Raw genomic sequence first — 24054 nt, forward strand, 5'->3', positions numbered from 1 at the left:
TTGCAATGCAGTTAGAGTCAAAACATGAAGTCCATCCAAACACCAACTCCGATTGATCCTTGCAAAGAAGAGCTGTCCTTAGCCTCAAGGGCATCACTCTTCTCCGTCTGCCTGCTTTAAGCCAAGGACACCAGTCCATAAGAAATAGCAAGAGATGAGAAGGACTTGCTTTCATTCAGCGCACAAGGCTGCCTGGCATGATTTTTTCGCAAGAATTTTCTCAGGAAAATTACAGCTTGTCCTTCTTATTTTTGCGGCTGGTTGTCAGAGAAAGAAAAGAGAAGCAGGTGAAAGAAATGGAGAAGGTGAGTGGCACATTGGCCTTCCCAGAAAGTTATTTGTGGCCTATGGCTGAATGACCATTGCAGATGCCATGAGATTCCTTTAGATCAGTGTTTATCAACCTTAGTGACTTTAAAAAAGATGTCCACACATCTTAAAGTTGCCAAGGTTGAGAAATACTGGTCTAGAGCTTATCAGTCCTTTGTCAAGGAGAAAACCAGCAAAGTCATATCAGAGTAAGTGCCTCCAAAACAGCCTCTTTGCTTCCTCATTCTCATCCAGATCTCCATCCTCTGGGACTTAAGCTTGACACCATCTCCGATTCAGGCTTCTTGAGATGGCTCTGTTGTGTTTCAAGGCAGACAAGCAAACTTGTCTACTAAAGAGCAACAGCAACGTTAATTTCTCCAGTTAAATGAGGCCACTGAAGGGAAGGAAGCAACTGAGAAGCAGGAGGACAGTTACCCTTCAATTGTTAGGTCAAGGTTTGGTGTCAGCTCTTCTTCTGAGAACAAACTCCTGGGCTTAATTGGGCATTCTAACCTTTAAGGCAAATATCCAAGCAGGCTGGGAGTAAGAATGTCCTAAACAGAGTGAATGATAAAGGTGTATTATCTACAGAGGGAACTCTGGTAAGAATTTGAAATTCAAATCTAGCACTGTCCAATAACTTGGAAGGGACTTTGGAGGTCCTTTAGTCCAGGGGTTCCCAACCTTGGCAACTTTAAGACTTGTGGACTGGCTGAGGAACTCTGGGAGTTGAAGTCCACAAGTCTTAAAGTTGCCAAGGTTGGGAACCCCTCTTCTAGTCCAACTCCCTGCTCAAGGTTGTCCAGTATTTTCTTGAAAACCTCCAGGAATGGAGCACCCACCACTTCTGAAGGCAAGTTCTGTTCCACTGATTAATTGTTCTCACTGCCAGGAAGTTCCAACATGACCTAACTACTAACTACACCATCCAGCTTCTGCCTCCTGCACACCATTCTGGGTAACTGATTTTGATGTTCTAGTAAAAAAGAAAAGCAGCAAACAGAATAGGTTAGTTAGAGAGCCTCTCGGTTATTTTAGAAATACCAGGAAGATTGGAGCTCAGACAGTATTGAGTCAATTCTAGGCTTCGTAAGGTCAGGCCGGCCGGTGGGCAGCCCAAGACTAAAAGGGGCTTTGGAATGTCACTTTGATCTTCTTTTGTTTCACTCCCTGCTGAAAAGACCCCGGTAACCAGAAGGAGCTCACACACCCACACGCACATCCACCATGGGTGGTGTGCTCTCTTTGAAAAGGGAGCAGCGCAAAGCAAAGCGCTCAGCCTGAATTGCTCCTGAAGTGGCCTGCCAAAGATCTCCCCTCCTGCTTCCCCCCCTCCCCAGGCCTCTCCCCCTCCTCTCCGGAGACCCAGTTCCCAGGATCTTCCAATAAAGATTTGCATAAGGCGCCTGTTCTTTAGAGAGGGACAATGGCATTCCAGCCTCCCTCCCCCTCCCTGGCAAAGGCACGGAGTGGCTTGTCAAAAGAAGGGGACGGGCGGGTGGAGGAGAGGACACAATGAGATGGAGGACATGCAAGAGTTTCCAAGAGGGGAGAAGGGGGGGGAGGGAGACGCGGCCCATCGGCCATGGCTGGTTCTCTCCTTTGCTTTGCCTGGTTCGGCAGCCATGCAGATTAATGGCTGCGAACGGACTGTTGAGTTTCTTCTTCTTCTTCTTCTTCTTTGGTTAGCGTTGAAAGCAGCAGTGTGGGAGGTAGGCCTCCCCCACAGGGGCTTCTCACACCACCCCCCACCTCTAGTCAAAAGACTCTGCCCGTTTCGGTCCTAGCTTTGTAAATCTGCCCAAGTAGAGACAAAAGCAAAGGCGAAGATGCAGGGTGAGTTCATCGCAAATTAGAGCAGCCTGTTATGTGAGTTGCAAAGCAGGGAGCCGGTGCCCATTCCAGATCTATTTCAGCACCAGATATTTCCAAAGCAGGCGGAAATAATGGAGCATAGAATTATAGGGCTGGAAGGGACTTCGGAGGTCTTCTAGACCAACTCCCTGCTCAAAGTAAAAACCTTAGACCATCCCAGGCAAATGGTTGTCCAGTATATTATTGAAAATCTCCAGTGACAGAGCAAGTCAGGGAAACACACAGTTCTACTGATTAATTGTTCTCATTTCCTATCTCTCTCTCCCAGGTATTTTTTTTTTAATTTGATTTATATGCTGCCCTTCTCCGGAGACTCAGGGCGGCTTACAGTGCATTAAGCAATAGCCTTCATACTTTTGTACATTTATACAAAGTCAGCTTATTGCCCCCACAAACTGGGTCCTCATTTAACCTACCTTAGAAAGGATGGAAGGCTGAGTCAACCTTGAGCCTGGTGAGATTCGAACTTACTTTAATTGCAGACAGCTGGTGTTAAATTACAGTGCCTTGTCTGCAGAGCTATCCAGGTATCTCTTCCAAGTTCCATAAAGATTCAATCAATCAGAATCAATCAGGGGTCAAAGGTCTAGTCCAACCCCTTGCTCAAGCAAGAGACCCTCAAGCAAGAGACAGGCAATGGCTGTCCAGTCTCTTCCTAAAAGCATCTGGTGATGAAGCATCCACTACTTCTGAAGGCCAGCTGTTCCACTGGTCAATTGTCCTCATGTTAGGAAGTTTCTCTTTAGTTCTAGGTTGCTTCTCTCCTTGATTAGTTTCCATCCATTGCTTCTTGTCCTGCCCTCTGATGACTTGGAGAATAGCTTGACTCCCTCTTCTTTATGGCAGCCCCTCAAATACTGGAATACTGCTATCCTATCTCCCCATAGTCCTTCTTTTCCCTAGACTGGCCATACCCAATTCCTGCAACTGTTCTTCATGTGTTTTAGTCTCCAGGCCTTTAATCGTCTTAGCTGCTCTTCTCCGCACTGTTTCCAAAGTCTCAAATGGGGTCATTCCTGGGATGCTTGAAGCTAATGTACATATTGGTGCATATCTGATATTTACCTCGTTAGTCTTTAATAGGGGTGCCCAAGATGTGCAATGAAAAAGATGGCAGCTGCAATGGTGCAATCAAAGATCTGTTTTATTGGTTTATTGGTTCGATTTATATGCCACCCTTCTCCGGAGACTCAGGGCGGCTTACAATGCATTAAGCAATAGCCTTCATACTTTTGTATATACCTGCTTAGTAAGGCTTTCGCTCCCCCTCACCAAGCAGTGTTCTTTTTTATACAAAGTCAGCTTATTGCCCCCACAAACCGGGTCCTCATTTTACCTACCTTGGAAGGATGGAAGGCTGAGTCAACCTTGAGCCTGGTGAGATTTGAACTTGCAATAATTGCAGGCAGCTGGTGTTACTTAACAGTGCTTTAGTCTGCTGTGCCACCAAGGCTCTGTTTTGCTCTTCTTTATGTGCAACTACTGTCCGGAGCTGCTCTTGAGCGACTTTGTTCTTCCTTCAAAAACTCCTGCCTTTTTCTCACATTTCGGGCCAATTCTTGCCTCCAAGAAGGGGTTTGAGCAATGGCCGCTGAGGCTGCTGTCGTATCAGGGCTGACCACGGGATCTGAGTTGACACTCTAAGGCAGCATTTCTCAAACCTGCCCACTTGAAGCTGTGCGGACTTCAACTCCCAGAATCCCCCAGTCAGCAAAGCTGGGAGTTGAAGTCCACACAGCTTCAAGTTGCCAAGGTTGAGAAACACAGCTCTAGGATTTTGGGGCAACGTCTGCAGCGAGGAAGATCAAAAGCAGCCAGATCTTGGAATTGGCTGGGCCTTGCAGGGTTTCACCAAGTCCACGTGGTGCAGTTTTGCTTATCCAAACGGCAGCTGCAGAGTCCCTGGCCATGGGATGGGAGGACAGAGAGAAGAATGTCAACTTCTTAGCTATTTGCCTTGATAAGTAACTGGGCTGAAGTTCAAGAGAAAGTCCTATCTGCACTACAAGAAACTTTTCTCTAAGAGCAGCATCAAGGAAAGAGGTGTTGTCCAGAAAGAAGAATGCCTAAGCTACATGCTCCAGCAATAAATGTGATGGCAAGTAAAGTAGGTTCAAGAAAGAGATGAACCACTGATGACTATTCATTTGTCTTTGATGTAACCTACAATGCACAAGAAAAAAAATACATGTAAAGCAAATTAAGACAGTGAACTTCTGGTAAATCAAAATAACCCCAAATATCAATTCTTCATTCATCCATCTGTTACCCTCACCTTACTACACTTGTGGACTGTTAGCTCAAAGGTCAGATGAAGGGAAGCAAAAGATGGACTTCACTGGAGGTCTTTAGGCAGAACTGGATGATCACTGCTGGGCATGTATACAGAATCCTGCGAATTAGACTTGATGATCTCTAAGATCCTTTCCAACTCTACAGTTCCATGACTCAAAGTTCTCCTCTCCTCCTTTCCCCTCGTCTCCCCACCACTTTTACAACTTGGCTTCACTGTCCTCCAGAATGGAGGAGCAGGATCATTGCTATCTTCTGTTGATCACTTCCCTTCTTCATGTAGAAGCTGGTTCTGCTCTGTTCTTGGGTCCAGTTCCTTTCCTGGTTCCAGGAATCAACCCAGTTCTGGAAAACAGTCAGCCCAGAACCGGGTGTTTGTATCAGAAGGCCTTGCATGACGCTTCTCCCATCGTGGCTTCTGTGGTTTGGTCTCCTAGCACAGCCTCCTGACCCAAGTATGCACCACCATTATGGGTCTGCCTTTCTATAGTTCCCCAACATTCAGATTTTTCTGAAGATGCTGATAAATTCTTGCTGTGGTTGCAGATATGAAGGATGACTAGGAACTTGGGGTTCAGTTGGTTGTGGGAAAGCAGCCTCAGCAATTTGTGGCTCCTGGACCACTGTTTTGAACTGAAATACTGTGCATTTTTAAAAACAGATTAACAGAGTTGGAAGGGACCCTGGAGGTCATCTAGTCCAGCACCCCCGCCCAAGTAGGAGACCCTGCCTACACCATTTCTGACAGATGGCTGTGCAGTCTCTTCTTGAAAGCCTCCAGTGATGAAGCTCCCACAACTTCTGAAGGCAACTTCTGTTCCATTAGTTGATTGCTCTCCCTGTCAGAAAATTCCTCCTTATTTCCAGGTTGAATCTCTCCTTGATCGATGTCCATCCATTATTCCTTGTCTGACCTTCAGGTGACTTGGAAAATAGCTTGACCCCCTCCTTCTCTCTGTGGCAGCCCCTCAAATATTGGAAGACTGCTATCCTGTCTCCCCTGGTCCTTCTCTTCACTAGACTAGCCAGGCCCAGTTCCTGCAACCGTTCTTCATGTTTTACCTCCAGCCCCCTCATCATCCTGGTTGCTCTTCTCTGCACTTTTTCTAGTCTCAACATCTTTCTTATAGTGTGGTGACCAAAACTGGATGCAGTACTCTAGGTGTGGCCTTACTAAGGCTTTAGAGTGGTACTAGTACCTCCCTTGATCTTGATTGTGTCCCTCCATTAATGCAATTTAGGATCGCATTGGCTTTTTTGGCTGCCGCTCCAGAGTTAGCTCATATTTAACTGTTGGTCCACTAAGACTCCAGGATCCCTCTCAAAGTTACTGCTATTAAGCCTAGTTTCCCCCAGTTTATATGTGTTTATATGTGTTTTATATGTGTTTGGGGGTTTTCTTGCCTAAGTGCAAGACTTTACTTTTCTCTGCATTGAATTTCATTTTGTTAGATTTCTTTGGCTGTTGCAGATTATGTGGAGATGGGTGTGATCCAGGGGTGAAATCCAGCAGGTTCTAACAGGTTCTGGAGAACCGGTAGCGGAAATTTTGAGTAGTTTGGAGAACCGGGAAATACCACTTCTGGCTGGCCCCAGAGTGAGGTGGGAGTGGAGATTTTGCAATATCCTTCCCCCAGGAGGGGAGGGAATGGAGATTTTGCAATATCCTTCCCCTGCCATGCCCACCAAGCCACACCCACAGAGCCGATAAGGAAAAATTTTGGATTTCACCCCTGGTGTGATCCTGTCTTCACTGAGCTTTGATAGCCCCTTTCTTGGCTCAGTAGCAAGAAATTAAAGGTCAATGCCTTATTCCACCTCTTAGATAATGAAATCTAATCCAGACGCTTCCTTTAATAGCAACATCCTACTGTAAACATTCTGTAGATAACAAAACTTATAAAATGTAACCAGTTCAGCTGTTCGCTCATCAGCTTCTTCCTTTTTAACCCTCACCCCTTAATCTTACAGAGAGGGAGAAACTGTTTCCAAGCAATTTGCCATTCAAATCAACAGTGCAGTCTGCTGAAAGCCCCCCCACCAAATTCCAGCTGCTAACGGGAAAGGGGCTCAGGAAGCCATGGCAACTCTCAAGGAAGCCAGCCAGCTGCCTGTCCCATCTTGAAGGGCGAGTTTGGGAAACATTTATTTAAATTCTTGAAAACAAACAAACAAACAAAATTAAGCAGACTTTGGTGCCAAGATTAGGAAAAAGACGACAACAGCTGGAATATCTTCTTCAGCAGTCCAGGGCTTTGGATTCCCAAGGAAAAAAGGGCTACACAGCCTGAGGCCCCCAACTCAAGTAAGTCCTTTGCTGCCTTGGATCAGAGTCCAGCTGCGGAGGGAAACTGCAGGACACCAAGGATTACAGATTAACAGAGTTGGAAGGGACCTTGGAGGTCATCTAGTCCAAGCAGGAGATCCTACACCGTTTCTGACAGATGGCAGCCCAGTCTCTTCTTGAAAGCCTCCAGTGATGAAGCTCCCACAACTTCTGTTCCATGGGTTGATTGTTTTCACTGTCAGAAAATTTCTCCTTATTTCTAGGTTGAATCTCTCCTTGATCAGTTTCCATCCATTATTCCTTGTCTGGCCTTCGGGTGATTTGGAAAACAGCTCAACTCCCTCCTCTCTGTGGCAGCCCCTCAAATACTGGACCACTGCTATCATGTCTCCCCTGGTCCTTCTCTTCACTAGACTAGCCAGGCCCAGTTCCTGCAACCGTTCATTGTATGTTTTAGCCTCCAGTCCAGTGTGAAATTCAATTTTTTTTACTACCGGTTCTATGGGCATGGCTTGGTGGGCGTGGTGTGGTGTGGCTTGCAATCCAGTGACTTGAATTCATTCCAAACATCTGGGTGTTCTCTCACCACTTCCTTGACTATTTTGACTTGCCTTTTCCTTCTGTCCCCACAGTCCAGCTTCTGATAGGTTCAAGTACATTTGCAAAATGACAGGTGCAAAGTTGGAATTAAACAGCTTGACCTTCTCCCAATTTTCTCTTTTACCATCTTACCATCTTGTCCTACCAGAGACATTCTTCTTGCTCAGCAAATCTTTAGAGAACCCTCTCAACATGTTTTGGTCTTTGTTGTGAGCCTCAGTTCATTCTAGGCCTTCATCTTTATCCTTGATTTTGTAGAGAAAAGGAAAGTCTTACACTTAGGCAAGAAAAACCAAAAGTACACATACACAGCGGGTGAAACCAGGTTTAATAACAGTAACTGTGAGAGGGAGTCTTAGTGGACAACCAGTTAACTATGAGCTAACAGCGACAGCCAAAAAAGCCAATGCGATCCTAAATTGCATTAACGGAGGGATACAATCAAGATCACAGGAGGTACTAATACCACTCTATAAAGCCTTAGTAAGACCACAGCTAGAGTCCTGCATCCAGTTTTGGTTACCACACTATAAAAAAGATGTGATTCTAGAAAAAGTGCAGAGAAGAGCAACCAGGATGATTAGGGGACTGGAGGCTAAAACATATGAAGAACGGTTACATGAACTGGGCCTGGCTAGTCTAGTGAAGAGAAGGACCAGGGGAGACCTGATAGCAGTCTTACAATATTTGAGGGGCTGCCACAGAGAGGAGGGAGTTGAGCTGTTTTCCAAAGCACTTGAAGGCCAGACAAGGAACAATGGATGGAAACTGAACAAGGAGAGATTCAACCTGGAAATAAGGAGGAATTTTCTGACAGTGAGAACAATCAACCCATGGAACTGAAGTTGCCTCCAGAAGTTGTGGGAGCTTCATCACTGGAGGCTTTCAAGAAGAGACTGGACTGCCATTTGTCAGAAAAGGTGTAGGGTCTGCTTGGGCAGGGGGGGGTTGGACTAGATGACCTGCAAGGTCCCCTCCTCCAATTCTGTTAATCTGTATCTGTATCTTCCTGGCACCATGCCCCACCCAAACATCTGACCATTATCTGACATTCTGCTTTTATTACATGCCCCTTTGCATCTTCTAAATTTGTTCTTTGGGCTTCTCAATTTATCAGAGGGATCAAGCAGACTTGACATGTCAACTCTAAGCCAGTCACATTCTGCCTAACTTAATCTCACAAGATGCTTATGGAGAGGATAAACTGAAGGCATCACCTGCTTGAGTTCCCAGAGAAAAAGCAGTTTAAAAACAATAAAGTCTCCCTCAAGTCAACTTTGGCTCCTACTTAGCAACCTCTGTGTCTCCTGCCTGGATTTATTTCCCACTTCCAGCCCACTAACCTGTCCTGGAAATCTCTCATCAAAAAAGCTTCTAGATCAGCAGAGATGGAAAAATTAACTACTCTAATTAAAGAAGAATTTATTCGGTTTTGTTTCTGCTTGGAAACCACTTCTGAACTTTATGCTTGAAACAGAAGAGATTGAAACTTTGATCTTAGGTTTTGATGATTAATTTGTCATAGAATTGTCTACTACTTACTAAATATACAAAGCAAAAAGCTGAGGCTGTAACTGAATTATATAAGTTGAAAATCACTTTTTTCCCTTTCCCTTTCTTTTCCTTCCCCCAGTTCCTGAATATCTTTGTTTCTATCTGTTATATTATATTATAATAAGGTTTAATAAAAAGGACCCAACCTACTTAGGATCCAAACCAAAAGAAGGTTGACCAGTTATTAATAAATAAAAGAACAGTAGAAAGAGCATGGATATCTGAAGAAAGGGAGAGCAGAAAAAACCAAGATGATTGCCATAACTGTATGATGAAAACTTTTTCCCTTTTACTTGTCACAAATAATGATGTATAAAACAGAAAAAGATGTGTCTTCTATATGCAGTTTCAGCCATCATTCTGACTTTTTTTCACCTTCCCCTACCCACCTTGGAAATACTTGGAAATAAGAGACAAAACCAGAGGGTATTTTTTCCTTCAATCCAGAATTGCATAAAAAATAGGATATTAAGATCAGGGAGCCATAAAGGGTCCAGGTGAATCTATCTAGCCACAGAATTGGAAAGATCGCAAAGACAAGTGAAGTGAAGACTCGAAGATCTTCCCCTCAAATTCAGCCTGAATGTTGGTGCGATTAAGTCAAACTTAATTTTTGACATTATGAGGCTCCTTGGATTTATTTCCTGTAGTAAAGTGAAGTTTCTCAACTTTGTCAACTGGAAGGGAGATGGATTTCAGTTCCCAGAATGCCCCAGCCAGCACGTGGGGACTTCAACTCCCAGAAATCTTTGCTAGCTGGGGATTTCTGGGGGTTGAAGTCCACATATCATCAAGTTGCTAAAGTTGAGAAGTCCTGGTGTAGAATCTCGACCTGCCCGCTAAACTCGGGAAGGCGCCGACGTGCCTCGCGTGCCGCCCAGCTGCAAGAGGGGAAAGGCCGCCACGCACCAGCGAAGGCCTCTGTCCCGCGTGGGCGACAGAGCCCAACCCGGGCCAGCCACTGATGAATCTGCCCGGTGCCCGAGCCTTCCAGCTGCCTGCAGCGCTGCGCGTCCGAGGGTCGGAGAAGGGCTGGCCGAGCGGGCCATCGCGCGGAGGCCGCGGGGACTGCAGCTGGCCCGCCCGCCACGGCCAGAGGACGGGGAGGGAGGGGGGGGGCTCATGCCCGGGACTTGCTGCTCCTGGCCTGAACGGAGCCTGCCCTTCCCCGGAGCAGCGGCCGCGATCGGGGCCACCTCGCTGCGGGGATGCCCGAAGCGCCGCTCGCCCTCCAGGCGCGGAAAGGCTCTGGCAAGCGGAAGAACGGGAAGGTGGCAGGCACCTGGAGGTCCTCTAGTCCAACCCCCTGCTCAAGCAGGAGAGCCTCCCCTCGGCTCCTCCGTCCCCCAGCCGCCCCGGTGCCCCAGCCAGCGCCTTGCAGGGGCTCCTGGGGCTCCCTTGCGCCCATTCTTCTTCGGAGAGGAACCTTTCCAGCTGGAAACCGGCTGGGCTGGGACTCCCGCGCTCGAGCAGGGAAGCCCGTCGCCCGAGGAGCCTCTCGGCTGAGCCGCGCAGTTCCTGGCTGTTGCCTTGCAGACGTCTCGTGACCCAGCCGGGGTACCTCATCAGCGGCATCGCCTGCCTGGGTCGGTCAGGAGACGCCCGCCAGGCAACTGTCGCCCTGCGAGCGGCGGTTTCTCAATGGGATAGACGGACAGAGAGACACGCGAGGGAGGGAGGGAAGGAGATAAGGGATGAACGAATGAATTGGATGGCTGAACGGATGGATGGATGGCCCAGCTGAGGGAGCTCCAACGACTGCAGAGTAGACTGGGCTCCATTCTCCAGCCCTCTTTCTCTTGCAAAGCTGCCTCCCTCCCCTGAAACGAGTCCCGCAATGAGATGGGCGGCTATATAAACTGAATAAAATAAAAAAATAAACTAAAACTAAAACTAAAACCCGCGTCAGTCCTCCGCCCACGCTCGGCCCAACTTCAGGCGGCCGCCTTCGCCCAGCGGACAAGGAACCGGAGACTTTGCGGGAATGCAGTCCGTGCGTTTGCAGGCACCGACCCACTGGCCTCGTGCGCATGCGTGGCTTTATTCAGCGGAGCTTTATTCTTAGAGCCTGAATTCCGCGGTTCTTCCGAAGCCCCGCCCAGCCGGCCTCGAAGGGAACCCGGAAGCAGCCCCCTTGCGCGCGACTCTGCCTCCAAAGTTTACGCAGGCGCGGGAGCGCGTGCCTTTCGGCGCTGCCGTGACGTCACCATCCGCGCCGCCCAATCGCCATTCTATTTCCGGTTCCGAGCGACCCTCCTGAGGACGGAGGGGGAGAAGGCGGCGATGGCGGCGCTCGGCAGGGTCTGGCGGCGGCTGGGAGCCGGGGCGGGCTGGAAGCGGGCTCTGTCGACGGCAGCGGCGCCGGAGAAGCACCAGGGGACCGGTGCGTGGAGACGGCCTTGTTGACCGGGTGACCTTGTGCTTGTTCCTCCTCCTCCTCGTATCGGGGCCGCCGCGGCCTCTGCAGGCGGGAGGCGGTGGGCCTGGCGCCCCCCCAGAGAAGCTTTAGAGGCCCGAATGTCCCCCCTCCCCGAGGCGAATCGCGGCCTTGAGCGACGCCCTGCGCGGCTGGCGCTGCCTGGGACTGGAGGAACCGGCAAGGGTTAGGAGCTCCCTTCCCGCACTGGGGAGGCTGGTCTCGGGTGCGGCCCCCGGGCAGCCAATGGAGAATGTATCGAATTTTCACGACTTGGCCTGTTGTGCGAGCTAAGTCTGTGGCTGAGTGGATTGAACGTGGGAGATGGGTTAATGCAGTCAACCAGCCCAGTGGGGCGTAGCCCCTGCGCCAAAACGAGCCTCCTAAGTACCGCTCATTGTATTAACATTTACGCAGCAGTTTAGGGGCTCTCAAAAAAACTTAATTAAAATGGGAAGCATTTCCCAGAAGGCGCTGCAGATTATTTGGGAGCGGGCGTCTCTAAGAAATCTCTTAAGTAATATAAAGATCTAAATAATATAAAACAGGATGCTAAAGGTACAATGCTTCTTAAAGATCCATCTAATCCCGGGCACCCTTTTTTTGAATTATTACCGTCTGGCAGACGGTACAGGGCAATAAAAACAAGGACAAATAGGCTGAAAAACAGCTTCTACCCAGAGCAGTAACTATATTGAATTCTACTGTATAGTGCAATATTAATGCAATATTGATTTTCAATTCAATTGTATAGAATGCGAAGGATGTGGGTTTGTGTTTTATTTTTATAAATATAATGTACATTGAAGATGGCATTTAATTTCATTGTACGAGGTGCAATGACAATAAACTAAATTATGTAAGATGCTAAATTACACAGATAAAAGATGCAATGATTCCAGTTCACAGAAGTATCTTTGATTCCACAAACTACTATTCTGAGATTGATCTTTAGTACACCTATTTTATAAAATACTGACACTAACCCTAGCTCTTTACCTGGATTTCTTCATGTGGTGTTAGCCTTGCTCTTTTTCTTTTGCTGATAATATTCTGGAATTGGTAATGGAAAGGAGGGGCTGGGGTTGAGAAAAAAATATGACATTAAGCAGGAAATTATTGTAGCAGAGAGGCTTCAGCTTAAGAAAGGGGTGTCAAACTCGCATCACGGTGGCGTCACGTGACGTATTGGGACTTTCCTCCCCTTCGCTAAACCGGCCATGGGCGTGGCCAGCGCATGATTTATCTGGCCCATGGGCCAGGAGTTTGACAGCCCTGGTTTAGGACATCGTGGTCCAGATATGTTTTTGTTGAATTGCCTATAGGAACTAAAAATCAGTCCTGGCCAAGTAAAAAAAAATACTGAAGCACAAAGCAGCCCAATTTTAGCTTAGTATCTTTTGTGAATTGAGCCGCTGTATAATCAAAAAATAATTCCAAACTAATTAGCATCTTCCACTTTTTCCTCCTCCTGGTACATTTTCAGTTCAGTTATAAGCTGTCCTGCAACAATTTTTCATTGCACCATCTGTAAATTGAATTAAAAGGCTTGGATAGTAATTCTATTGGTCCTATATTTTAATTTATTGCAAAGAAATAACACTCCTTGACTTTCTGTTTATGTTTGAATTCAATCAATTAGATCGTTTATGGAAAATCTTGTCTCTTGTGGTTGCTATTCCTTCTGTTGCTATCTGCCAGCTAAATTGCTACCTGAAGAAAGAGGATCATCATGAAAGGCCAGAATTCATTCCTTACAAGCATCTTTACATCCGGACCAAGGTACTGAATTTGCATTGTTTTTAGATCTGTTCTATACAGACTGTTGGGAGACATTTGTAGAAATTGAGGTTTTGACTGGTTGGGTCAGATCCCAAAAGCATGGCCTGGATATACCCATTGCTTTTCATCTAATACAGGTAGTTCTCGACTTACGATCACAATTGAGCCCAAAACTACTGTTGCTAAGTGAGATGTTTATTAAATGGGTTTTGCTCCATTTTAAGACCTTTCTTGCCACAGTTGTAAGTGAATCACTACAGTTATTAAATTAATAATATGTTTGTCAAGTGAATCTGACTTTGCTTGTCAGAAAGTTACAAAAAATGATCACATGACCCCGGGATACCACAACCGTCATAAATATGAGTCAGTTGTCAAGCATCCAAATTTTGATCACATGTCTATGGGGATCCTGAAAGTAGATGTGAAAAATGGTCATGTCACTTTTTTTTTGTGCCGTTGTAACTTTGAATGGTTGCTAAACGAACTGTTAAGTTGAGAACTACTTGTATTTCCCTTCTTGTAAGTCTCTTCTACACTTGGGTTTGAAGTAGGGTGAGAATTACATTGCCTACCTATTGGGAAACTGATTATGGTTATTTAGTATCCTGAACTCTTATTAGTTCACAGCAAATTTTAAGGGCGAGGTGACATAAAATTACATAAAATTCACAACTAAGTTTTGATGAGAAATGAGCTTTATTTCCAATACAGAAAAATCAATTTCTCACCCAACAATCCCTGTGCATGATCTTCAATGGGCCAATTGCTGTCTCTGAGCCACATTGACAAAAAATATAAAAAGTACCTCTAATTTCTGATATTCCTCAGTGGGTGCCAACTTTAAAAAAGAATCATTGCATTACTGCCAAACAAAGCCACTGTTCTGCACATTCAGTTGCACATCTTCAAGGATTGATTTTTGAAAAATATTTTTTAAAATTGCTTATTATCCTTAAGGCTCCTTTGAATCAAGTTTGACCCCTGGTAACCTCTTGAAAATACCCATGCACTTTTCTTCGCTACATTGTGGAAGTAGTTTGTCTTTCCTTCTGAGATTTCGCCCCTCCCGTCCCCTTTTTGACTTCACAATCTAGTCTACAGCCTTGGGATTTTGTAGTGGTCCCCCACGTCTATACTAATTACATCTGACCAGGTTTAGGTTTTTGAGATAACATTGGCTGGCTGCTGCCACCTTGCTGGTCAAAAAGCCATTATAGAGATCTTACTGTATATATCACTTAGGACAGGGGTGAAATCTAAAATTTGTTACTACCAGTTCTGTGGGCGTGGCTTGGTGGGGGGGTGCAATGTGACTGGGTGGGCGTGGCCTTTCTTTTTTTTTACTTTTAAAACCATTTTTAAAAGTAAAAAAATGCTTTCAAAAGGCTCTGACGATCCCAGCTGAGTTGCCTGATTGGCAGAGACTTTTTTTCTTTTAAATGCCTCTGATGATCAGGCAATTCAGCTTGGATCGTCAGGCATTTAAAAGAAAAAAAGGGTTTTTTTGATGATCCCAGCTGAGCCGCGCAATCATCAGAGGTTTTTTTTTTTTTTACTTTTAAAAGCATTTTTTCGGCCAAAGGTTGTATAAAAATGCTTTTAAAAGTAAAAAAAAAGCCTCTGATGATTGTGTGGCTCAGTTGGGCATGGGGGTGGGGGGCAGGGATTTTTGCTACCGGTTCTCCGAACCACCTGCCGTCATCGCTACCGGATCGGGTGATCCGGTCCGAACCGGGAGCATTTCACCCCTGACTTAGAAAACTAAAAGTACCATCTCTCTTCTCTTTGCAGCCCTTCCCTTGGGGTGATGGGAACCATACTTTTTTCCATAATCCACATGTCAATGCACTTCCAACTGGCTATGAAGAGTGACCATTAGGCAAGTGGACCACAGCCACAGCATGGACCATTAAAGGTAGCTGGACCAGAATCAAGGCTGGGACCATAATCTGCATTTCCTGTATTGTTTGTTCTGACTTCTTACAGTCGATGTTCTTCCTGTAGAAGTCTCCTGAAATAAAAAATATTCTAGCCAAATCTTTCATTTATTTTTTAAAACTTTGTATCAATACCTTTTATCCTACTATCTTGAAGGGGGGGCATTGTTGAGCTTTGTAGATGAAAAATTAAGCAGCACTGTTTGCAGGAAAGCAGTGGTGCTCAAATTGTTAAGATATGTGATGTAAACTGATACCGGTCAAGATTGCTTGGAATTAGAACAAATTATTTTCTGAAGAAGTACGTTTCTAGTATGGAAACTGACAAGAAAATGAGTAATCATTTTAGTGAACACAGAATTATTCATCTTGTGATGGTAATTTTTCAGCACTATTTAGACCTGACTTGCATAGTGCAGCTACTAAGGGACAAGTGCTGTTTTCAGATGCATTAACAGGAACATAGAATCCACATCGCAGAAGTCAACTCCCTGCTCTTCTCTTTGCCTTGGTGAGGCCCATTCTTCCCTTCCAGTTTAGGCACTGCGATCTAAAACAGACATTGAAAACTGGAGTACGTTCAGAGGAGAGCTGCCAAGCTTTTGGAACAGTTGAAAGATCTAGGTCTGTTTATCCTTAAAAAAGAGGAAACCAAGGAAAAATACAATAGGAGCTTTCAGATTTGTAAACCATTGTCATATAAAGGAGGGAGCAGGCATGAAGCTTGACGTCCCTGAGGTCAGAACTAGAATCAGTAGGTTGAAACTAGATTCTAAATAAACACGTTTGGTTAGATACCAGTAGAAATTTCTTGATCTTCACAGCTATCAGCCAATCTTAATAGGTTGCTTTTTAAAGTTTCCCTTTACCAGAAGACTTCAAACAGAACCCTGTCCAAAATTGTTTTAAAATCTTTCACCAAGCAGGAGATGAACTTTCAAATCTGTGATCCAATACTGCTTAAAAAAATTCCCAATGTGATAAATAGCAGTGGCATGTGATTGCATCTTATTGTTGGCCTCTGCGAGGGTTCTTTATAGTAGAGCAGCATCCATTGCTGATCTGTGGGTAGGAGGGCAGCCCCACCCACCCCCCGGCTGGTGGAGAGAGATTCTCTGAAGTTGAGGTTGTGAGTGGGTTTTCTGTCAGGCATAACTTCTGTATTTCTGTAAACCATAACTTCATATGCTTCTGTCAAAACATAACCCCCAGTTTAAACCTAAGTTACAAGTCATTTCTAATTTTGTATTTTAGTTTCCTAATTTAATTTCAATTATTGCATATACCAGAACACACTTTTAACTGCTCAATCACATTGTAAGGCACTTTCTCCTGCAAGAGTGTTTCCATGCCTTCTATGACAGTGTCCAAAGTGTTTTCTATTATACACAGGAAAGTGGGTTTTAGATTGCCTTGGCACATTTGAAGAAATGCTGCTTTTGTGGATAAATCTGGGAGAGAGAGTAAAGGATTGCAAAAAGGAATTTTGTCAGAGTGGAGTAGGTGCTGGGAGAGGATTACTCCAGTAGTCTCTCTCTAAGAGTTTCTCTCTCAAAATCTGTATTATAAAAATAAAATTGTAGTTTTTTTATGGTGAGCCAGAATTTGCTTCATTGTGCTGATGCTAGACATGCTCTACTTATATCAGGTGTTTCTTTAAAATGCTCTTTTCCTGGCAGTGATGCTTGCTGAAAGGAGTTTGCACCAGTGATACAGGGAGGGCTTCCTGCTTTATTGCAAAGTCTGAGGTTTTTGATGTTTTGTTGCCTCAGTGGTGGCATTAACTGGAAAAAAACAGGCATTCCTGAAAACAGGATTTTTTTTTTTTTTTGCTGCAAGAAGGATTTAACAAGCTCATCCTGTATCCAGCTTAGAAATGTTTACGAAAGTTGAGGCACCTTAAACTAGTTGCTTCAATTTGGCTACAATAATGCCGCCTTCAGTATTGGTAAGGTTTTTTTTTAATTCTAATGCCACATGAATTATTGCTAATGCTACTGAATTATTTCATTTCTAGATTTGAAGAATTAAGGGTTCTGCCCATGAGATGAGAAGAGGCTGCCAGGGAACTTTGCCTTCTGGCCTCCGATTTTGAACGTGGCCCAGGGTACAAGAGCAGCGGCCTATTTAACAGTCTTGGTTGGGAAGAGCAGCCAGCTTAGATCAAAGGGCAACATTCTGGGGTTGCAGAGGTGCCATCTTGTCTTTAATGGCACCTTCAAAGGGCCTGTAGGCATCCACACAGCCTTAGCCAGACAGATGGGAGTGCTCCTTTTTCCATTCAGACAGGCAGAATCCTTCAAGAGAATTCAACTGATCCAGGACTTCACAGCACTTCCACCTGCCCCACTCCAAAATGTCAATGTCCAGGCCTCAGAAAAAGATGTTGGAATTGCAAGCTACAAATTCAAATGCAAAACACAGCAGCCCCCTCCCTCCGAAATAGTGCTTAGCCTTGATCCACCTGCCTTGGCCAATACAGGGAAGTTCACAGCCCTGATGAGCTACAGTCATGTGAAAAAGTAAATATATCCTATGTAGTTTAAATTATGTAGACCAGGGGTGTCAAACATGCAGCATCACGTGACGTATCTTGACTTTTTCCCTCTTCGCTAAACCGGGCGTGGGGGGGGGATATAGACATACTATTATTGTATTGTCAAACAGTATATGGGTGATTTGATTGAACAAAATAGCCTATGAAAAATGGACATTGCAATCATTTATTCAACAACAGATATGCCCTTTCCTTGTGGGAAAAAGGAAGTCCTCCTCTCCCGCCCTTGGCTCCAAGGCCTCTCACTGACCCCTTTGGCAGAAACTCCCTCCAGCAGGCATTTCTCATGACTGTCTGTCTTCTTTCCACTCCTCCTACAGAATTTTTTCAGCTGGTGGTTTTGGAGGGTTTCCTGCACGCAGAGCCAAGCTCAAATCCCTCTCAGCATCTCGGTGGGATTCAGATCCAGGCTTTGACTCGGCCACTTCTCTCCTTTTCCAATCGTTCTGTGGGGTTTAGAATCATGGTCATGTTGCATGGTCCACTTTCAGTTGAGCCTCAATCTTCTGAGAGATGCTCTCGTGTGACCCTCAAGTGCCCAGAGTTCCATGGTGGGGAGCTGTCCAGGCCCCGATGCAGCCCCAGACCAGAACATTTCCCCCCACTGTGCTTTACAGATGGTATCAGGTTCTTGTGAAATTTTAACTTTACTCAGAACCAGACACAGGCGGCTATAAAAATGAGTAAATAGATGCTGTCCTTTATTTTTTTTCATCTAATTTTATTATTTTCATACACAACTCAAGGTGGTGAACATGCGTTCTGCCTATTTTCCTCACATAACTCTGAGCTGGGTGGGACCAAGAACGTGCAACAGGATTTTGTCCCTCGAGGGACTAGAATTCGTCTGCTGCTTTCTAGGTCAGCACTTTCTCCACTACACCAAACTGTTTTTTTAATGTCTTCTGCTACTAAAGCCAAATAACACTATTTTTGCCTTGTCTGTCCAGAGCACATTGTTCCAGAAATTCTGCTCTTTGCCTAGTGTCCCACTTCAGGTTCCAAACACACAGAGTTGCTTGGTGATAAGCAATTTACCTAAGGCTCAGCAAAGTAATGTAAGTCAGGGTCTTTGAAGATAAAACTTGCCCAAGTAGCCTCACTTTCCACAGGGCAGGCTAGAGCAGTCATGATTCAGTCCAGAGGTCTGAGCAAATCAGGCTCTTCAGCCAGTCCTAGGGTGAGAGTTTCAGATTTCTTACACAGGAACAACATATTATCACAACAGGAAATCACAGTTGTTTCCATGGGTCAGAGCTGCCTCTTAAACCAGGCAGTAGCCAACTATTTTTAATTAACGCACACACCCATTTCACAAAGAACCTCATTGAGCATCTTGGCTCTGCTGTCCGCTCTACGTGTCAAGTGTTTGATGAAGGGGCACACCTCATGATTCGACTGCTCTGGTTAGTCTGATGCTTTTGATCAGCCTCAGACGATTCCTGTGTTGGTGTCTCCAGAGACTGACATCCCACTGGTTTAGTTGGAGCAGCTTTAGACTCAAGAGTTGTCCAAGTCATGGGCCACAACATCTAGATGTTCATGAGGAAACTAGTCTTGTCCTGATGGTCCTTCTGAAGGTCAAAGGTTTCCTGGCTCACTTCCCATGTAGATTTAATTTGTGCAGCTTCATTCTAATGGTAGAGTCATACACTTAGACATCAATAGTGAAGAGAGATACCTGTTGGTCATGTGACATAATTCTGAGGTTCTTAGAGATTTCTTTCGAGGTCTTGCATTTGCCCATGGGGTGAACCTAACCGGCCCCCCTAGGCTGGACAATGAGTCATTTTATTTTGGTCACTGACCACCAAATGCCTGGCCAAATTGGCTGTTGTTTGAAATCTTCTCCACTTGTAATCATTGGAATGATTGCTGCCCAATTATCCAGTGATCTTTTAAAATCCTTTTATGGCTCATTGATTTCTATAACCTTTTGGAAGGCCTAAGCATTCTTTCAAGCTAAGCAGGAGGATACCACATATTTCAGCAACAGTATAAACCAAACTAAAAGCCTGAGGCTTTAAAACAGGGCTATCAAACTCCTGGCCCGCGGACTGGGTGCCACATGCTGGCCATGCCCATGCAGTTTAGCAAAGGGGAAAAAAGTCCTGATACATCGCATGACGCTGCTGTGATGACGTGAGTTTGATACCCCTGCTTTAACGACAGGTTCCTCCAAGATTCTAACAATGTTCTACTCATCTAAAACCCTATTTTAGACATTTGAGGTAGTGATAAACAGAGGTATAGTTACTTTGTTATACATGCAAAATTTCAATTATTTTTATTTAAATTTACAATGGTCCACAAAATTTAAATAGCGCATGATATATGTTATATTGTGTCCTCTTTATCAATATTGTGGAAGTTCAAGTATCTGTAGGTTGAAGAAGTCAAAAATTTCAATAGGGGTGTTTACTTTTTCACATGACTGTACATAGGCAATCATGATAAAACTTTCCCGGCAACAATGGAAGCGAAGCAGCAGTCCCTAGACTGATGTGACAAACATTGCAAGGAAGCAGCACCCTGTATCTCCCCACCCGCATAAGCGGTATTAGGGTGAGTTCCTTGTTTGGCAGCCAGTTCATTTTAGTTTGCCTGTTTCATAGTCTTTTGGGGGGGGGGGTTGCAGGTGTCATCAGATTTATGAAGAGTTCTCAGACTTTTCTTTGCTGGAGCCCATGAATTCCAAGCCTTCGATGGGTATGTCCTTCTCCTTAATAGCTTTCTGAAAGGGAAATAAATGAAGGATATTCTAAGATGCTGAGGAGGCTGAAAAAAACATATCCTAAGCATTAAAAGTCTGGGACAGCCACAAGATAAATGTCCGAACTGTCGAAAAGGAGCATCAATTGTTTTCAGATTTGCAAGCAAAACCCCCTACTGCCCTCTTTTTCACAAGGCATTTGTCCACCCTTCAGCAATCACTCCCAAGGCTGGATTTGCAGGACAACCACATTTCAGCCTAGCAGGACTCGGAAACCCGCAGCTGAGAAAATTCAGAGTCTCACTCAGCTGGGAAGCGACCCTCATGCCGCATATCCCCAAACCAGGCAGCCTCTGGTGGTCGGGCTGCCCGCTACCCGCCCTGGGATGCAGGCTGGGGGCCCAAATTCGCTTCCAGGACGCTGCCCGGAAACACCCAGCGGCACCCAAGGGAGGCGCTGGCTGGAGACGCCCCGCCCACCGCCTTCGGAAGCCTTGGGTCGTCCAGCCTTGGTCGCTGGCTGGGGAATTCTTGGAATTGAAGTCCGCCCGCCTTCACGTGACCAAGGCCGAGAAGCGTTAACACGGCACTCTCCCTTCTTCGGGGGGGGCATACTTTTCTGGACACACACACACACACAGAGCCCCCCCCGCCTGTCCCGCGAGCGAGCCCCGCCCGTCACCTGGACGCAGAGCTGGTAGCGCTTGAAGAGCTGCACGCAGGGGTCTCCCTCGGCGCCGGCCTCCCCCTTCAGGAACTTCTCGGCGAACCAGCGGTTGAAGCACTGGTCGTAGTCGCGCTTCAGCTCCGTGCAGGCCTCGCCGACGCTGTTCATGGCGGACTGACGCAGCGCCCAGGAGGCAGGCGCGGCGTCACTTCCGCCTCGGCGCCGGAAGCGGAAGAGGCGCGTTGAGATGCTCGGCTGCAGGTGGGCCCGGCGGGGCTGCCGGTCGTGGCGCGCTGCGCTCGGCTGCAGGGGCGCCTCTTCGGCGGAGGACGCCGGATCCGGCCGGGTGAGTGGGGAGACCGGGCGACACCCCCCCTTGCCAAGATGACCGGGGAGGGGGGCACGATTAGGCCGGGGCCTGAGCGTCCCCCGGGCTCTGCTGCTTTGGGGACCCGCAGGGAGTTTCTCCAGCTCGGCTTTCCGCTGCGTGATTTAGGCTGGCAGGAACGGAGCCTTTCCCGGCGAACTGAAACGTGAAGTGTCCCATTGTCCCTTATCCCATTTCTAAGAATATATTCCCAGTTGCCACACAGCGTGGTTTGCCGGCATTTCTTTATTTTCCCCCCCCGAGGCTGAAATGCGCTATTTGAAGAAAAAACAGAATTGTTTCAGCAGGCAGAGATTACTCTGGAGTTGTTGGATCACCTTGAGCGACTGGCGCTCGTTGACTTCCGCAACTGGGAGGGCGTCCGCCGTTTGGAGAGCGCAGTTGAATTCGCTGAACAACTTCAGGAGGTGAAGACCGATGGAATTGAGCCCATGGAATCGGTGCTGGAAGACAGGTAGCTACCGGCAGCCCCCGGCCGTTTCCGGAGTTTACTTTCTGACTTTCCAGCTCCAGGAGAGCCGTGCGGATTGGGTATTCTCAGGAAGCCATTTACGTCCGGGTTTTTTTTTCTGTATTTTTTTTTAATGATTTTCAATAAAAAAATTTTTTTAAAAAAGGAAACCATTTAATTGTGAGGAAGGGTATTCGTCACCCCTTCAGAAGCAGCTGACAGTTTTTGCAGGCAGAAGGTGGCAAGGCAACGATATTGGTACTACTGAATCATTCATTCCCCATTCGGATGAAAAGTGGGACCACTTGCAATCACTGCTCTTTCTAGTCTTGGCAAGCCGTGTAATATCACCTGGCTTTTAGGGAGAGAACATTGTAGAAAGCTGCCATATTTCTAAGCATCCTAGCAGGCTGATGATGAATGATTTGTATTCCTCAGGCATCTCTACCTCAGGGAAGATAGTATCTCAGAAGGGAATTGTGCAGAGGAACTACTGAAGAAGGCTGCAAAGACAGTTGAAGGATATTTCATAGCTCCACCAGGTAACATTTTGCAGGGGGCACGCAGGGAAATCCATGTTGTAGAATGTTAAAACACCTTTTTCACAGTGTGAATGCAAGAGAAGTTTCATTATATAGGATGCAGTAATGGTGGGTCTATTGTATCTCTGCTGAGAAATACCATTCTGGATTTTGGAACCTGCCTAAATTATTGAATTCAATATTACGTGCTTAATTTCAGTTATTCTACAGAGTATAATTTGGTTGATGCTGTGTTGGAAGCAACACATAGAACTGTGCCATGAACATCCTTGACAGCTGACATTTTCTATTTAAAATTTGTAAGGTGTTGCCTTGAAGTTCATTTTTACAACTAGGAACACAACTGAAACTTGTTTCTTTGGAAACAAGTTCTTTGTTCATCAATAATATACATCTGATTTAGCTTTATAGCACTGGTAGTTAAATTATATATTGGATAATATAAGTCAAATTTTATTTCTAATAGAAATTGCCAAAACGATCGAAGTATTTTATTCCTGCCAATTTCTTTTTGCACTAGGTAACATTCCTCTGCCAAAGGTAGAAGAGAGAAACACTTTTCTTCACAAGGAAGATTCTTAATAGAAGATCCGACTTGAAATGCCATCACTGATTGCTTTTAAACACGTGCATTGTCATCTAGAATTTTTATATCAAGTACCTCATATAATTGGGGAGGGGAGAGGGATGAGAACTGAAATGACTGGTGTTGCTTTATGGAGAAAAAAAGGCATAGAGCTGTATGGATTGGGAAAGAGTATCACTGACTCTAAATTTAACAGAAACATGGTATGCTAACATGTCTAGAACTTCTTTTAAACCCCATACAAGAATTCTGGACTTTGGAAATATCAGAAAAAGTGACATTAATAAATGACACACATGCTTCTGTCTTTGGAAAAAAAATCCCAGCACAAGAGGGACTGTGTATTACTGCTAAGGGCAGAACATTCTGAAAATTGAATTCAAACACTCATTTTATGAATTCAAATTGAATTCAAATTACTGTTACCTTGTTACGTGGTCATGAAACAAAATATTTTCTAGGAAAACTGAATAAAATGTAGCACAATTGATTTTATACTTTGAAATTTCTTTCAATTATTGCAAAAGAAGATGTGTGGTATTGTGTATTAAGATATGCTGTGGCATTTAGATTTAATTAACCGAGGAACAATATTCATGGTCTTTAGAGACAGTCTTCCAGATGGGAATGAATTGCTTCAGAAATATAGCCCTTTTTTGGATGAAGGATAATGTTTAGGCTAACCTCTCTATGTATGCCTAAGAAGTACAATTTTTGTGTGTGTGCCCAGTAACAGCATTTTATGATTAGTGTGGCATCTAAAAGTCCAAAAATGGCCAGCTAATATTTTGTGCTTTATGAAGAGCAGGTGGAGGCATTTAAGCCTTGCAGAGAAAAGAGTCCAATTCAGGAGAGAGTTTTATTTTAAAAAAAGGAAATTGGCGTCTTAAACCACTTTAAGCCTTAAACCAGTCCCCTCAATAAAATGCATCTAATGCTATTCTGCAGGATACAAAATAAGTGCAGATAAGCCACATTCAGGGTATCTAATCACTAAGCCACAAACAAGCCATATTTTTTTTTACTCAGTGCATTTTGAACTCCAGCCACTATTTAATAAGCAAAGCACAAAGACACTCGGACAAATATGCC

General features: G+C 45.3%; 3 protein-coding genes across 4 annotated transcripts; 2 read left to right on the plus strand and 1 right to left on the minus strand.

The window, feature by feature from the left end:
- The first annotated feature begins 11142 nt into the window (after positions 1-11142).
- On the plus strand, positions 11143-15158 carry COX6A1 (cytochrome c oxidase subunit 6A1). Its single transcript, XM_034438462.3, has 3 exons — positions 11143-11303; positions 12979-13118; positions 14913-15158. The coding sequence occupies exons 1-3, from the start codon at positions 11204-11206 to the stop codon at positions 14991-14993; spliced, it is 321 nt and encodes a 106-aa protein (XP_034294353.1). The 5' UTR covers positions 11143-11203; the 3' UTR covers positions 14994-15158.
- On the minus strand, positions 13799-21163 carry TRIAP1 (TP53 regulated inhibitor of apoptosis 1). Its single transcript, XM_034438463.3, has 2 exons — positions 21011-21163; positions 13799-20349 (listed from the first exon to the last, which is right to left on the minus strand). The coding sequence occupies exons 1-2, from the start codon at positions 21161-21163 to the stop codon at positions 20266-20268; spliced, it is 237 nt and encodes a 78-aa protein (XP_034294354.1). The 3' UTR covers positions 13799-20265.
- A 44-nt stretch (positions 21164-21207) lies between these two features.
- GATC (glutamyl-tRNA amidotransferase subunit C) lies at positions 21208-23450 on the plus strand. Of its 2 annotated transcripts, none has more exons than XM_034438460.3 (4): positions 21208-21341; positions 21671-21837; positions 22273-22376; positions 22897-23450. In XM_034438460.3, exons 1-4 carry the CDS (start codon positions 21243-21245, stop codon positions 22956-22958), a joined length of 432 nt encoding a protein of 143 aa, XP_034294351.2. In that variant the 5' UTR covers positions 21208-21242; the 3' UTR covers positions 22959-23450. The 2 variants fall into 2 exon arrangements, with proteins under 2 accessions (XP_034294351.2, XP_034294350.2); XM_034438459.3 differs by having other exon boundaries at positions 21214-21341; positions 21668-21837.
- The last annotated feature ends 604 nt before the right edge of the window (positions 23451-24054 follow it).

The sequence above is a fragment of the Pantherophis guttatus genome, chromosome 17 (assembly GCF_059756535.1).
Source record: "Pantherophis guttatus breed Tessera chromosome 17, ASM5975653v1, whole genome shotgun sequence".
In the NCBI taxonomy this organism is placed as follows: Eukaryota; Metazoa; Chordata; class Lepidosauria; order Squamata; family Colubridae; genus Pantherophis; species Pantherophis guttatus.

Bases quoted from the DNA above. Each gene is read 5' to 3' on its own strand.
- COX6A1 (XM_034438462.3), top strand. From the start codon at position 11,204: ATGGCGGCGCTCGGCAGGGTCTGGCGGCGGCTGGGAGCCGGGGCGGGC. The intron at 11,304-12,978 runs GTGCGTGGAGAC...TCAATCAATTAG, and splicing joins GGAGAAGCACCAGGGGACCG to ATCGTTTATGGAAAATCTTG. The intron at 13,119-14,912 runs GTACTGAATTTG...TTCTCTTTGCAG, and splicing joins ATCTTTACATCCGGACCAAG to CCCTTCCCTTGGGGTGATGG.
- TRIAP1 (XM_034438463.3), bottom strand. From the start codon at position 21,163: ATGAACAGCGTCGGCGAGGCCTGCACGGAGCTGAAGCGCGACTACGAC. The intron at 20,350-21,010 runs GTGACGGGCGGG...TTTCCCTTTCAG, and splicing joins GCTACCAGCTCTGCGTCCAG to AAAGCTATTAAGGAGAAGGA.
- GATC (XM_034438459.3), top strand. From the start codon at position 21,243: ATGCTCGGCTGCAGGTGGGCCCGGCGGGGCTGCCGGTCGTGGCGCGCT. The intron at 21,342-21,667 runs GTGAGTGGGGAG...GAATTGTTTCAG, and splicing joins AGGACGCCGGATCCGGCCGG to CAGGCAGAGATTACTCTGGA. The intron at 21,838-22,272 runs GTAGCTACCGGC...TGTATTCCTCAG, and splicing joins GAATCGGTGCTGGAAGACAG to GCATCTCTACCTCAGGGAAG.